We start from the raw sequence: 16,422 nt of genomic DNA on the forward strand, positions 1-16,422 counted from the left end.
TCTTTCTGGTCCTTAAGGTCTTCCTTAATAAAATGAGCCTCATATAGAGAGGGTGAAGTGGGAATACTAAGTTCACCTTCATGCTCACCAAAGGTACTAATCCCTTCTACAATGTGTATGAGATGCGTAGTTCTATGTGATGGGGCTCTAGTTTTTAGCCCTCCATTTGTGCACATTTGCCAGCATATAATAAGTATCCCTTTGTTCCAAAACATGCCAGCACTTCTCCCCCACTATCTTAGGAGCTTGAAGAAGAAAAAATGAGTTGGAAAAGACTAGTGTAGTGTTACAAAATGAACTTGATGAAACAAATATTTTAAGAGGAAAAGTCCAAGAGCTGTGTAATTTGCTTAGAAAAGAAAATAATTGGTTAGAAAATAAGTTGTAACTATGCAATGATATGACCGGGGAATTGAATACAAAAGTTAAAGAAGATGAGCTATTATGGATCAGCAATAAGGAGTATTTAGAAAGCATAGTTGCTGGAGCAGTGTGTTCTCAATTCACCATGGTCCAAAACATGTTAGATCTGGAATATCAGAAACATGTTGAAAGAAATGGTCCAAATTTTTTCTCAATTCACCACGGTGAGCAAGTTGATGGATCAATGTGTTCTCAGGGGGTATTGGATGATTCACAAGAATCATATAGTGAAGATGAAAAAAAAATGCATACAACATATTATCAGGAGGAGGTTTCAGATGAAAGCTCTCATGAAGGTATGCCTGAATTCTCTATGTTCTTGAATCCATTGTTTGTAGAGGAAGCAGATGAAGATATGTTTTTCTATGTTCTCTAATCCATAATTTGAAGAGGATTTGCTATGCAAACAACTCCATCAACATCATGATGAAGATAGTAGGCCTAATTTTGGAATTGATGAAACTCATCATATGCGTCTAGAAGGTGAGACATCTTTTAGTTCATCCTATAAGCAAGAAGTATGTCAAGTATGTGAGGGTAAGATTGAATCAGCCAAACAAAATGAGAAAAACTTGTTGAAGGGGTAGTTCTAAAAAATTTCGAAGTGTCATCTCTGATTAGGTTCTTGGTAAAGGGGAAGTAGAATTTCCTGAATGTGAGTTATCTTCAAAACCTTTATGTGAGGAGAAGCAATGTCTTGAGTATGATCATGGATTAGGTTGTGTGCAAGGAAACATCCGAGCAGAAAACCTTGATCTAGATGTTTATATAGCTGATTACATGGATGGCTGTGAAGATCTTCCATTTAGTAAGGACCAAAATATACCTGATAACTTTCCAAGGGCTAAACAAAAGTTAGACATCAAAGATGGCACTGATGAAGCAGAAATAGGGAAGTAGACCATGATTAGAAGGCAGAAGATGTTGCATGATTAGAATCAAGCATTCAATAGAGGAAAGACATAGTGTTCATTTTTGGTGGGCCTAGGGCCACCCAATTTCACCATGCATCATGTTAAGCATAGATCCCCGATCTACTCTTCCAGAGATAGCTGGAATCTCATTATGCCCACAAGGGGCATATATCCCCAACAAGAACTACTAGTGGAGCTCTAATTTTTAGCCCTCCATTTGTGCGTATTTTCTATCATATAAGTGTTAGAAAGCAAAGTCCACCAAGATAACTGGGGGGGGGGGGGTGGTGAATCAGTTATCCAACTATTAAAACATTTATCAACCTTATTAATCCTTAACCATGTGAGCAATATAACCAACAACCATAAGAAGATACATGTTGTGATTGTAGTCACACCCTGCCCATTTTCATGGGACACTTGTTTGAACACGTAGCCTCTGCTGAAGCGATAACGATGAGCCCACTGTGGAGGTCCCACTGTTTTTTATGCATTTTATTTTTGGCAAGTGTAGAATGGAGTCCGCCTTGCAGGGAGCACATTTCAAATCAGAACATTTTATAATGGAGTACATCCAAGATCTATTTAAATTTGCCTCGTGAAAACACATTAGAGAAAGTCGTCCTCCCACATCTACAAGACTATGGAAATAAATAGAATTCATTTCTAGAACCTCTAATTTACCGGTGCTTGCAACATTAGAACAAATTCACGTTAGGGGCCCGATCTAAATCTTGAAAGTCCTGGGTAACCATGAAATTTCAAAATTTCGTCGAAGCAAAATAAAGGTTGGCATAAATAATCTTGTATTTGTAAACTAGGCATGATTAATCTTATGGTACCCAACACCTTGCTATGTAATGTTATGAGGAAATAAAGCTTACCCAACATTAATTCAACTATTGTACACAATCGCGGACTTCCACCAACATTCAGTAGACACTTCATTGGCAATCAAATTGGGCACATAGTAATCGCTAATATGATCAATCCTGTTTGATAGTAGTTCTGTCATGTTATTCACATTTCCATCTAAGATTACAGCATCAAGCCTAAGGAGTTAAGTTTCAATGTAGGGAATCTTTGAAGATTTTCAATACAATGAGACGGGATGAGATAATGTGTTCAAATTTTTATTTTTTCCCTTACTCAAGTGAAGTTAATTTGTTTTACGAACTTGATGAGAGATTAAAGTCATTAAGGGTTAGATGATATGAAATCAATAGTTGTTGGCCCAAAATGGAGAAATGGGAAATATGGAGTCAACGATAAGTATTTAGATGACCTAACCCTATGTGTAAGCGATTATATGGAACTCGCGATTAATAGAAAATGATAATTAAATATTTAAGCTTCCCCAAGCAATATTATCGAGCATGAAGGGATGCAATTTGAGTCTCGGAAAGTACATAGGTATCAAAGACGGAAATAGAAGATACAGTCAGTGATACTACATGTGGTTTATATTCAACCAGTCAATAGGTGCACATTGCAAACAACATATCTAAGGAAGAACAAATTAAGAAAGCAGGGCCTCGACTCGTAATCAAACACATTTTCCATGTCTATAAATGTTGTCTATTGGGATGTGACCTCCACCAGTGTAGAGCCCAAGAAAAGGAAGGAAAATGAAAAGGAAATGGAAGATTCTTATTGGGTTAGTGGTAGTGTATGCAACTCTGGATCTGTTCAAGTACAACCCCATTAATGTGCACAATCTATTTGGTATATCAGATATATGGATCAGATATTGGATATATTTGATCTAATAGAATTATTCATGATATATGATTCAAGTATATCAGCACAATTGATATACTGTGTCCACCTAGAATGTAGTAGGATAAGGAATGGATTGCTATTCTTCAAATAATTGTTATCCAAGGGAAAACGATTTGTAAGAGATTGAATCAATGACAGGCGTTTGTCACATAGTTTCTCTTTGTCGAATTGGGAGCTGGAGGATTAACGTGTTGAAGTAATCTATGCGTTGAATAGGATAATTAAAATAGAAGTTGGTAAAATCCAAGGCAAGTCATATAGTCGGTTGCTGCCTTCCTACCAAAATATATAACTATTGTGAAGATAATTATAAAGAAGCGATAAAATTATAAGGAGCAGCTAATCATGGATAGAAATAAAAGTAACAACAAACAATGGGGACTACTAACAAGGTAAGTATAAATATGTTAAATAATATAATTTATTAGTAGTATTTTGAGATACTAATATTGTCATCTAATAGAAGGAAGATAATCACTTTGAATTCAAGATGAGAGAGATAATTATTTTCAAATTATTACATTTTGCAAACTACATCATTTATTTTGTAGTCTCTCTCTTATTCATATTTCTATATGTACTATAAAAATTATTTTCCTTGATCTTTTCCTGTGAGAATGTTCTTGCAGGAAAATTGAGATTCAAAGGGAGATCGTCATTTCAGACAACCTTTAAAGAGAGGGAGTAGATAGGGGTTAATGAAACTATAAAGAATTCATTTAAACCATCTACAAGTTTCTCCCTGATGAATAAAACTTGACGTATGAGTTATAGATTCATTCACGTGGCATAATTATACTCAAGATAGTGGCGTATTGTGGATGAGTTTAAGAAAATGGAAGGACATATTTGCTTCTAATAATAAGCTTAATAAATGTTTGGAGCTTCAATGGATGAAAAGAGAAAGTTGGAACTTAGAAAGGCATTTTCATAATTGATACAAAAATTTTCAACATATAAGAATGATTGGAAATTTTACATTGTAGGGGGGAATAATAGTCAATGTTACATTCCCACTTTGAACCTTCATTAGAAGGGAGATGTTCTATTCTCAAATAATCTAAGAAGACAATTTCTGAATCTTCATGTGCAGATAAGTATTCTTATCTTTTGCATTTCGCTAATTTGTAGTCTCTCTCTTATTTGTAATTCTATACATACTATAAGGGTTATTTGCCTTGATCTTTTCCTCTATGCCCGAGAATGTTCTTACAGGAAAATAAAGTCGGTACTTTATACATGTTACCAGATATTGGACAGACTCAACCTAATGACAGTAACTCCAAACCCTGATGATCAAGATGGATAAAGTAAGGCTCTTATCTTTGATGATTGAGATTATGAGATTCTTCTACATTTAGAGGGAGTATGACACTTCTTCAATGACAATGCAGGAGCTTAGAAGATTTATACTCAGAGGGAGTTTAGAAATACATGTAGGTGATTGCATGATGTTAATGGGCCTACTCCTATGTATATCATGAGGGGGTGATTAGTTCGAGAATAATCCTTGGGTAAAGAGAGTTTCTGAGGAAGTAACTAGAGGACCTAACTTCACAAGATCGATGTTCAAAGGGTGATATTTTGAGATACAATCCTTTGTAGATGATATCTTCTCCTTGAGTAGAAGTTCTAAGAGAAGTTCTTTATAATGCGCTCTCCTCTATGAGAGAGAAGCATTAGGTGAAAACTCTTTGTACCACCCTCTGACTGGGTTCATGGTGGTTAGTATTTCACATATGATATGTAATGAAAGGTGATGATTTTTCATTGACATATATAAATAGAGGGTAACCATTATAAGATGACAATCTTATAAATGGTAGACCTGTTATCATGGTTCTTTGGGCCGGATTTTTCCGAACACCATGATAACGAACAAACAAAAGGTAATCTTTGTAAGATGACGATCTTGCAAATGATAGGCCTGTTATCATGAAAATTCTAGATATTGTTTCAGACAATTAGAGATCATTGATAACGAATGCATTATGATTACTCTAGATATTGTTTCAGACAATTAGAGATCATAATATATGTTATGAAAGTGTTTATAACATTGTGATTGTAGTTAATTTGACAAGTCACTATTTCAGAGGGTTAAAGTCAAATAATATGTTGTGTATAGATATCCTTGATACTGATATCTCATAAAATGTTTTTTTTTGTCACTTCTCCCTTGCTAAGAGGGATTGTTGAGGTATAGCATTAGTCCAAGTGATATACTCATTACATTGAGTATTTGTATTCATGGTTTATATGAACATTGTTTTATGTTTCATATATATATATATTATATGTAATATAATATATATTATATATTATGCATTATATATTATTATATAATAATATAATATTATATTACATATATGGTTAATATATTAATATTATATATATGTTTAAAGGTGAGTTATACATATAGTTATTTATTAAGTAAATGGTGATTAACTATAGAGACATGTCTCCTCTCATATTTATATGAGATCCAAATCTGCATTTGGAAATTATCAATAACAATGGCCATGATTCTACGTTTGCAGAAATGATCTTAGTTACTTTAACAACCTACGACAAAGAACGACTTGGAGACAATATAGTTGGGTGATAAATTTGATGATTTACTGAAAAAGAAGCATGTAGGAATGCTCACAACAATTAATACATACTAGTCATTGTAAGTCAAAATTTATTGTTCAAGACTACTCGTAGCAATACACAATTGATCCTTTGCTCAAATTTACTAGTTTGGAGGCAAGATAGGGTACAATTCCAATCTTCAGAATGGAACCTATATCAGATTTCACTTATAATATCAACGATAATTTTGGAAGGCATGTCGTCTATATAAGGGATTCAAGCATATCACTTGGATGAACAATAGTATCAAACACCATAAAAATTAGTATCTGGATATCACTGGATGTCTCCAAATATCGAAGACAACACCTGTTCCATGATCGAGGGTTCGAATAGGAGGGATGTGCAGATATCTCACGTGTCAGAAAAGAGGAGTACGAGGATGCCCAATAATCAGAGGATACATGATAATGAACTACTGGCTTGAATTTGCAAACCACGACTTCCTAATATCCCAACGCACGATTGATACTGCTTGCCTTGCTGTAAAATATAGAGACAAAGAGTTTAGGAACATAACACATCAGCTTTCAATCGTTCAAAGTGCAACTATTGTCGCAGTAGTGAGTTTCGCTCAAACATGCCACACCATAAAAGACAAAGGACGTAATTCGAGCAATGAAAATTTGATGGGAGTCATAGCTATCGTGAAAATTTAATTGCCAGACATACAAAAGGTTGAATATATTAGAGATATATAGTGGTTTGTATGATTAAAGAAGCAAAGATACCAATTTAATATAAGGAAGACATCATTGGAGTTAAAACAAGGAAGCTTGATAGTCCTAAAAGAATTGAAGCAAGGAATAACATTGGTCTTTTAGAGAAGTTCAAAATGCATCCATGTGATTGACATTGTGCAAATATTGGTTCGTTTATGGACGGGATTATGATAATATCATTTAAAAACTATATTCGTAATTGTGTTTAAGAGCCCGTTAATATCTATGCTTGGGAGGCTTAATGTTTTGAAAATGTGTGATGTTATGTAAAGCATCATCCCACCCTTTTATCAATGTATAAATAGGGGATAATAAGACATTCAAAAAACACATTCGGAGAAGTATTTATAAGAAGAAGAATAATTGCATGGAGGAATAAGTAGCTTAAAATATCGCTTTGTAATATAAATTCATATATTATACTTTATTGATAAGTAAAAGGCCTTTTTGCTTTTTATTTATTTAAAAAAGGCATGGAGAATTAAATTGCAGTTGTTTTGCCTTTTATAATCATCTTTAAATTTCGTAAACAGTTTAAATATCAGATAAGTAGACATGGTCATTTAGCATCTTAAATGTGATCATCATCGATATAGTGAAATATCAAATTGTTTCCGTATCTGTGTCCAGTTTGTCTTCCTACACAGGAGTTAAAGTTCAATTTAGACTAATCTAAAATTGATTATTAAATTGTTGACAGTATATGTGCATAGAATTTTATAAAGTTGTATGTGAAAATCTTCATTGTAGTTGACTATGTTGCCCAAATAAGCGAAGGCACCAGCCTTTTAAATCATTATGTATTATTGTATTTATATTTGAAGTTAGAAAATCTATATCTTCCTTAGCATCAAATCCATTATTTATAAAATATTATACGAAACATCCATTTATTTTAAGCAAGCATTCAATTTCATTTTGACCAAGTTTGAGGACTTTGCCAGCCGAAGAACACACAAAGTAAAATTCCTTATAGAAAAAATTCAAACCAAGTAGTCAGCGTTTGAGGTGAAGGTCTACCCGCCTGGGTGTAGCGGAGCCTAAAGTGGAGGGGAATCAAGATCCTTCTTGTTCGTTGGCCAAAATTGATTGTGGAATTCTTCTGGCGAATTGACAAGCTCTTGGATTTTCAATCTGTGGTTTTTGGGAACCAACACTATGATCATGTCTATCATCTATGTGAGTGGCTGTTGTAGGATTTTGATTTTCAGCCTGGTATAAAGAGTGATGTGCCATACTTAGCTGGAGACATAACTCATCTATTTCGCTCTCTCTTCAGCATGTTTGATAGCCATATCTCTATCTTTGAGAAACTTTAAGTAATCTAATCTCATTCTTTCCAATGCCCTCTTAAGAGTGTTAAGAGTTGCACCATTGGTTCCTTTTATTATTCCCTTCTTCTTTTCAATACTTTTAACCTACCACATGATCTCTTCAATGTTTTTATGGGTGTTATCAAAATGCACTAAGGCTGCAATGATCATATCATTTGATACTTTCAGCTTATCCTCCAAATTATACAGTCCGAAATCATCATCTTGAAATGGAAGATTTGCATGGTCCTTCAAATCAGCCCCTAAAGTAACATCATCTTGCTCTAGTTCTTGAGTGCTAGATACGTTTTTACTTTCAGCTGTACCATTTTCAGAATTTTCCTTCCTCTCTAGATATATTGTCTCATCAACTATTACACCATTGTCTTCACATAGTTCATCCTCATTGAAAGTCTCATTTTTAGCCTTAAGATCACCATAATCGTTGTCAATAATAACCTCCAAGTCACCAAATAGGATGCTGGAATAATTCTTACCATTAACCATAGTGAGCTCCTTCTCATGGCCTTCATTAGGTTGAAGGCAAGCTAACAAATCCTTTGCTTCCTCAACACTGACCTGTCTTTCCTAAGCTGAGTCTTCTTGCTTGTTATCCTCCCAAATGTGACCAAATGACCAAAAATGCATGCAAGTAAAACATATCTGCTCTTTTCTCATTTGGTTCTTGCTCATTTTCTGAGATTCTACAACCTGTATTCCCTTGCCCTTGGTTCTTCTTTAACCCGTTGTTGTTTATACTTCTCAATTTTTTGCTCAGATTGTTTGAGCACCTTGTTGACCAAGGTACAAGCAACCTTTGAAGCCTTTTGTTCTCTGTTTGAAATTGCTAACAACATTTGTAGGAGTGGCTAGAAATGAGCATCACTCTCATTAATTATCATAGCCATAATGTTTTCGATGGCTGCAACAACATCTGCATTGTGCTCTTCTTGGATTGTGCCTAATAGACTTTGGAACATGGTATGTATTGAATCATACAATCTCATGTCAAGCATAAGATTGCATAATCTGATTTCTGCAAATGAGTTCAGTATGACAGCCCTTCTAGGAAATTGATGACTTACAATATCCCCAAGATTGTGAAAGCTATAATCAATGAGCTGAAGCACCTTCTTTATTACCTCTTCTTCATAAGGTTCTTGAGGTGCTAAAATCCTTGTTACTTCCATCAAACAAGAAGTTACCAATAACTTTACCCCGCTATCTGAGTGCTCCGACCACTTGAGGGGATTCAATGCAGTCACTATGGGAACAAGAGCAATCTGCAATAAATCAGAGGGTGTTTGGTCGACCATGCTTAAACATCCATCCAATTTGATCAACGTGCTGAGAGTATGTTCCCTTTTTTGTGATGCTGACCCCAACCTGCTACCTGTTTCATAGAGTACTTGGGCCAAACTGTTGTCTGATGCCATTTGGAAATTATAAATTTGATGCCACTAAAGTTCACAATTTTGACTACTACACTATCTCATAGGAGATTTTTCAACCAGCTTGCATGTATGATGACTGGATGTTCCAGTTTATACAGAATTAATGTCGAATATGAATGAAATTTGGATGTAAGTTTCATTCTCTTAAAGATTTTGCTTGTAATGAGTGCAGCCTTAAATTAAAAATAAATTGCTCCATCCTGGACAACAGAGATCAGAAATTTGTAGCTAACCTGTATTGACTGAGGTTCTGCATTTTGAAGCATGGCCCGAATTGCTCCAACTAGGAAACACTTACTTCTGTTTGAGAGCTTAAATACTCTCAAATATGAACATACCATTGCAATAGCTGTCCCTCCTTACCAAGATTTGCACTACTTCCAGCAACCCAGCTACGTAGACGTTTTTTTGTCAAACAACTGTCAAGTGGTTGACTGTATGTTTTTTTTTGCACCTAGTCTGGTCTCTATTTGCAGATTAATATTGCTCTAAACACTTTGGTTTCCACAAATCAACAATAGACTCTCTTTGCTCCTGGTCCAAACTTCATAAGATAACATTGTTGCTTACAAAAATATCAAGCATTGCTACTGATGGGTAAAATGACTCTTGTTTTAGTTAATGTTGCTAGTCGGTCCTAAAACAATATTAGATTAAGTTCATTCTCAGTATTGTCTCTCTTCTGTACTGTCCACTCTTCCCAACTGTGTCATTCCAGCCTTGGCATGTATACCCGTTCAAGTTTGCCCAACTGTAACTCAACTTTCCTATTGTGCCATCACTCTCCTTTGTATTTTTTGTAATACAATATAAAAAATCTTTATGATTAATGGGAAGAGTAGTTTGAAATCATTTGTTCAATATATTTTCCTTGTTTGTATGTCTTACATGTACTCGAACCACATTGCCAATACATGCTAGTTTGATTTTACAAGATAATAATTTTTTATTATTGTTTCCCAGGCATGCCACGACCTTCTCCAGTATAGTCTTCGAAAAATATTTAATGCTAACTCCTTGAGATGCCAATTGTAGTTGGAGTGGCAAAATTGCACAACATCCCACGCGTTATCTCCAAGCTCACATAGTCTTGCTCGAGCACATATCTCCAACACCTCTTAGTACATACATTATGAGGTTCTGAGGGGATGTCGTTACTCCCAAAATATTTCTTCCAGCAGTCGAATATTACTGACACTGCACAATAACACTTCTAGGCCCGAGGAGTCATGTAACTTTTCAGCAGTGAATATCCCTACACCTCAAGGTTTGCATCTACGATAATAAACATTAGCCATTATAAACACAATCTACCTTTCAAAACATTTGTCGCTGCTTTACAATATTAAAAAAGTAGACTAAATGGCATTGGTTCTAAAATTGGTCGCTCAACCGTTACTTCCTCTTTCTATTGCCATGTTCTCCCGCAAGAATGAACACCATGAGCTGAACAATTACTCCTGTTGGACGAACACCATGAGCTGAACAATTAGTTCTATTGGACAACCATCATTTGCATAAGGTGTGTCTGTTCCTAGCATCAATGAGCAAATCACTAGGTGATGATTACGACATCAAAGAAAGCGTTTCAGCTTAAGGATGCATGCATGCTAGACTCGATTGTACCCTCCAAAAGCTCTTGTTAACTCAAAACCATGCCGAACTTCCAATTTTATAGACATTACACTTCAAGTAATATCCTCCTTTGCACGATGTTCTTCAATAATTATTTGCCAAATTTCAAATATTCAACCGAAACTTCACAATCTTATTTCACCTATTTACTGCCAAAGTCATTCAAGACAAAGTTGCCTAGTGGATATAGACGCCCAAGATTATAACTAGGTCTTTATCAAACATATGTCGCTTTCTTTCTCCCAGTGCAATATTCTCAACCCTTGTGATTTGAAAAGGCTACCCGTCACAATTAATTCTTGGCCCTTGTGATCTTTTACGGCCTTTTTGGGATCAACTCCTCTCCAACTTTCTTGTCGATGACTCTTTTCCTTTTGTCGACCCTTTTACCTACCTTTGATTGCTTCACCCCGTGCGTACAATGTCTATCCTATCCGTGAATTGTGGTACATACTCAGCGGAAACTTGTTCGGTGCATGCATCTTAGTGCTATCATACTCACATTTAAATTTGCTTTGCCAAGAATTGTCTAAAAGGTTTGGGAGCTTCTTTGAATTATCAGAAGAATATATGGACAAAGCTTGCACTAAATAATCTCTTGCAACATACACTTGGTCCAAATAAATCTCATATTTGCTTCGAGAAGTCCGGCTCCGCTTAGAGCACTATCCCTTTTCTGTGTGACTTCTTCCAAGACGGCTTGGGACTAGACTTAGTTTCCTTTAGATTCTCGGCAATGAAGTATGAGGATTCTCAAATCTATAATCTCTTGTATTAATAGTAATGAGAATAGTAGAGTTCAATAGATTTCTTGGTAGTGCTTAGAAAAATACTTTAAGGGATGCTTGTAAAACTATTTGCACTCCACCCATAAAAAAATAGAAATAGATTCAGAAGGTGAAAAATGTAGCTTCGCCTTGATCAGGAAGCTCGACAACTTGTGTTGTTCGCTGGGAAGCATTTTGCCTTGCTTAGGCAGCCAAACGTTTCCGACACTCAAACTTCATATGGCTAAATTTGTGACAGTAATTACACTATACATTTTGCTTCGTAGAGCCATCCAGGGATTGAGAAGAAGGTTGATGTTGGAAAGGCTGAGAAGATTGATGGTTGCCGATGTTCTGTTGAAACGATTTTGCAGCAAATGCTTGCTCTGAGGAGGCTGTAGAAGCATTGCTGCCAAACTGTGGTTTCCAATGATCTTGCTTTAGAAGTTTGGCGCATAATTCTGGAAACTTCAGATCAACATTAGTTCATGTAATGTTGAGTGTTTTTATGAAGTGCCCATAAGACGATGGTAGACTTTTTAGAGTGATGACTACCATATCCTCTTCCTTTATTTTCCGATCAATAGCTTCGAACTGATCGTGGATGTCCTTAATCTTTGTCAGATGCTCTTGCAAGGACATACGTTCATCCATCATAATGGAGAACAGCTGATTCTTCAAAAAGAAGGCCTGACTCTTGTCAGATGTTTCATGCAGCTCCTTCAGATATTTCCAAATTTCTGTAGCTGACTTGCCAGAAGGAATTTGTAGTAGCTTATCATCGACAATAGAGAGCTTGAGAAGCATAGCAGCCTCTCAATTGTGATCATCAAACTTATCCTGGTTTGCTTGGTTGGAGGTCGGATGAGTCTTTGTGCTTAGAACAAGCTCATCCAAATGACGATACTTGAAGATGGTTAACATGCTCTGCTTCCAGTGGTTATAATTGTGGCTATTGAATCATAGACTGCCCTCCAACATTAGATTAGTCAAAGATGCCATTTGCATGACTTTTGAGGCAATGTTGAAGCTGACCCAGAAAAAAATGACAAGTACCCAGAAGAGTAGACGAAAAACCTAGAAGGAATCTGTAGTCACAATGTAAATCTGTTGGCCCAAAAATTGAGGCATAGAAAACGAGCTACCTAGAAAATTTTGACGAAGACCTAGATGAGGTCTTGAAAAACCCACCAAGAATCTGCAATCAAAAAAAATTTCCGACCCCAAAAATTAGGGTTTCGAGCAGAAAATCCACTTGACAGCCATGGAGGTCAAAGCCACAGAAAAATGGTGGTTTGAAGGCAAGAATCAGTCGTACTTGAGGCAGAGACAGGCAACAATGGCCAGAATATGCAAAAATGACACGGGTGTGCAAGAAATTAGGGTCTTTTAGGGTACGTGAGTTCTCTATTTGATGCTGAAAACCAAAAACGTGGGCACAAAAAAAGGACCAAGACAGTTGTTTTTGTTAGAGATAGGAGGTTGCTGCAGGAATTGGAGGTTGCGTTTGTGCTGCAAGACCAAGATCACGACCAAGAATCTTAACACGGGCTGGAGATTGATGGCAAATACAAGTGTTTGAAATGCTATTTTCAAAGCAAAAAAAATGCGTTTTGTAGGTGTGAAAAGACCAGACTAAAAAATGCGGGCTGCTAGAAATCAAGTCTCAGAAACCCTAGCCGAATCTAGGTATTAGGAAGTACATGAAAAACCAAGAAAGGCTTTAGAAAGAATTTCAAAAAATTTGGAGCAGAAAATTTCGAAAGAAATTATAAAATATTCAAATTTTTTTGAAACCTTTGCTCTAATACCATGTTACAAGATTCAAGAATTGGCAGATTAACGGATTTCCGGATGATTAATTGATTAACGGAGGAACAAAGGTGTTCCTTATAAAGAATTACAAGAACGTTGCTTCTAAAAGAAACAATGTAGATTGAAGATGAAATTAGAAACAAAACTGAAGACGGGATAGGAAACATTCCTATCTAGACTGAAGACAAAAGAGACAGGATAGGAAACATTCCTATCCAGACTAAAAGACAAACTACAAACAAGTAGTTGACCATTATAGAAAGTATTTAACTAATGAAATAATATCTTAATAAAGATATTAAAGATATTATCTTAATACGATTCTCTTCCTATCTTTTCGTCTTATCCCTCTTTGTCACTTTTAGCCCACTTTATAAGATTAGATTGACCTTTAGCAAAACTCAAATTATGCTCGCCATGGTCAATTTTAATTTCATATTATTATGTCTTTAAATTCCCTAATGTCCCAAAAAGGGGGACATTACAATTTCATATATTTACTAACTCTAAATAATTATTTTAAACATATATTTTAATATTTATAAATATATTATACTGGTGCATTGTTAAAGTAGAATCTAAATATATTTAGTAATGTTTATGCTTAATCAATTTCTTGTCATTGCAAAACACAAACAAAAACCATGTTTCATAGTCATATACAAATGACATTTAGATGTTGCTGGCTGCAAATGGACTTCAATACTGACAGCTGGCATAACATTCCATTGTCCATTTTAGTTAACACAAATCCTATTGGCACTGATTTTTTGATTTTATTTTTTTGATCTATATTATAGTAAGAATAATTTATTCGTAATTTAGTTTCATAAACCCAGTTCTCTGAAAAAAAATCTGATTATGAAAATTCTCCTTTAGGGAAATATGCAACTTGTGATGATAAACAGTGTCAAGTATGATCAACATGCTTTATGATTGCTTTATATTTGCCTTGTCACTGTTTTTGTATCTAACTTTATGCAATTTATACTTTCAGGTGTTGGATGAAGCAGACAGATTACTGAACATGGACTTTGAGCAAGAAATTGATGAAATCCTCAAGGCTATTCCCAGAGAGAGAAAGACATATTTATTCTCTGCAACGATGACAAATAAGGTATGGCTCAGCTCATGAATAAAAAATCTTTCAGTTCTGTATTGTTTTTCAGTTGCCTTTAATCAGAGACTTAAATTCGTCTCTTACATCATCTTGCATTCAGATTTTTTTACCAAATGGTTTAATTAGTTAACTATTTTTTGGGTCTTTATTTACTATTACATATTTCTGTCAGTTATTATTCACATCTCAAAAGATGCAATAAACAGCAAAAATGACAGTTTCTTTTTATATGGGTACTGTGTTATCAATTGATAGTATTTTGTATTGTTTATTCTACCGATACAAATGAAGTATTTTCCATTCACATTGTCTGAGAGGTATGGTGCCTCTTAGGCTATAGAAGTGGTATTTAAAAGCACAATTATCTGTATCATTCCTTTTTCTCTAGTTTTTACATCCTGTATAGGAATGTTTAGATAAACAGGCTCGTTGATAACTTGATACTAAATTTTATTTGCTATTATGTGTGCAGTTAGTAAGCAGTTTCTAATTGACCAGTAAGAAGTAGAATTGTCTTTATGTAACAAATTTTTTGGAAAGAAACTGGAAACAGATTCTTTTGTTTTTAATCAGTAAAACACAGCATGACTGCGGAGGATTTATATTGATATAATTTTTTTTTACTTCAGTTAGGCTGGGCATCCAAGCATAACTTTAAGATCCCAACGTTATGCCAAAAATTGCTATATTTTCCTAAACCAAACATCCTGATACAGAAGTTCTTGGAGACAAAGTACTCCCATATAGCAAAAGGTTCCAGGATAACAGCTATGAAAAACAAGCTACTATCTTGGAAGATTCTATACATTGATTTCCTATTCCATCTAATATATATCTATACAAGCTATCGATAGTCTATATCTATCCTATTTGCAGAGTTCTTAGTTGCAGATTCGTCCCCTATGCCCTGTTGTTTCCAGGTATGAAACGTACTGGAATCAGATATGCTTAAAAAACCCTTTAGATTTGCACATGATTCATTTTTTTGCTATTAGAGAGAGCACTTAAGAATGACACTATTGAGATTGCATATCAAAGTGTTGCAAGATGTTTATATGCAAATGATTTGTCATTTAATGTTGTACGATTACCATATTGGCAAGATAATGTTGTACGATTACCTCACATGCTGATGCTATGGCTAATCAGTCATCCAGGACCTACCGTAGACGCCTTACTAAGAGGCATTTTATAGATTATACTGAGCTTGAGGTTGAGGTTGAGGTTGGGGATGGGGATGAGGATGAGGATGAGGATAAGGATGACGATGAGGATGAGGATGATGATGACTCCGACTAGGAGCCATAGCTGTAGTCTTGTTTTAACTTTTTGTTTAACTTAACATATGATCAGAATTTGGAACATTTGATGATGACTGTTGAATCTTGATGTGTTGGATTTCATAATATATATACATTTTGATGGGTTGCATGGTTTTATCATTTTATATATGATTCTATGTTTTACTTTTATGATATTTCCTTCAACTATTGTTTAAACTTTAATTACTAGTAATATAGTATTTAGCAATTTACCTTTGTAGTATTGTACTTATGTAATTGATGTATGTTTGACTTTTAAGTTTATAACTTTAAGTATGTGCATTATGATCAAATTATCTTCTATTTAATGATGTTATTGTGTCTTTAAGCTTTATTCAATAATGGGTGCATGGAATGTTCTTTAAATCCTAAAAAATCTCAAAATTTCGAGGTTTTTTCACTTTACCAAGTCACCGCCGAGTCACCGCTAAGTCACTTCCGAGTCCGAGCTGGGTCACGAGTCAAGTTAACCTTGCCGAGTCCGAGCCGGGTCCGAGTCACATTACTTTGTTCTTGAG

At 35.1% G+C, this 16,422-nt stretch overlaps 1 protein-coding gene across 1 annotated transcript in view; it reads left to right on the forward strand.

The window, feature by feature from the left end:
• LOC149533310 (DEA(D/H)-box RNA helicase family protein) overlaps positions 1-16,422 on the forward strand; it is a 133,018-nt gene that overhangs the window by 95,797 nt on the left and 20,799 nt on the right. The window contains exon 6 of the mRNA XM_089807651.1: positions 14,460-14,579. Within this exon, the coding sequence (XP_089663777.1) occupies positions 14,460-14,579 (120 nt within the window). The remainder of the gene's footprint in view (positions 1-14,459; positions 14,580-16,422) is intronic.

Source organism: Cupressus sempervirens, chromosome 10 (assembly GCF_028749045.1).
Source record: "Cupressus sempervirens isolate cs-2001-9-10 chromosome 10, ASM2874904v1, whole genome shotgun sequence".
Lineage (NCBI taxonomy): Eukaryota > Viridiplantae > Streptophyta > Pinopsida > Cupressales > Cupressaceae > Cupressus > Cupressus sempervirens.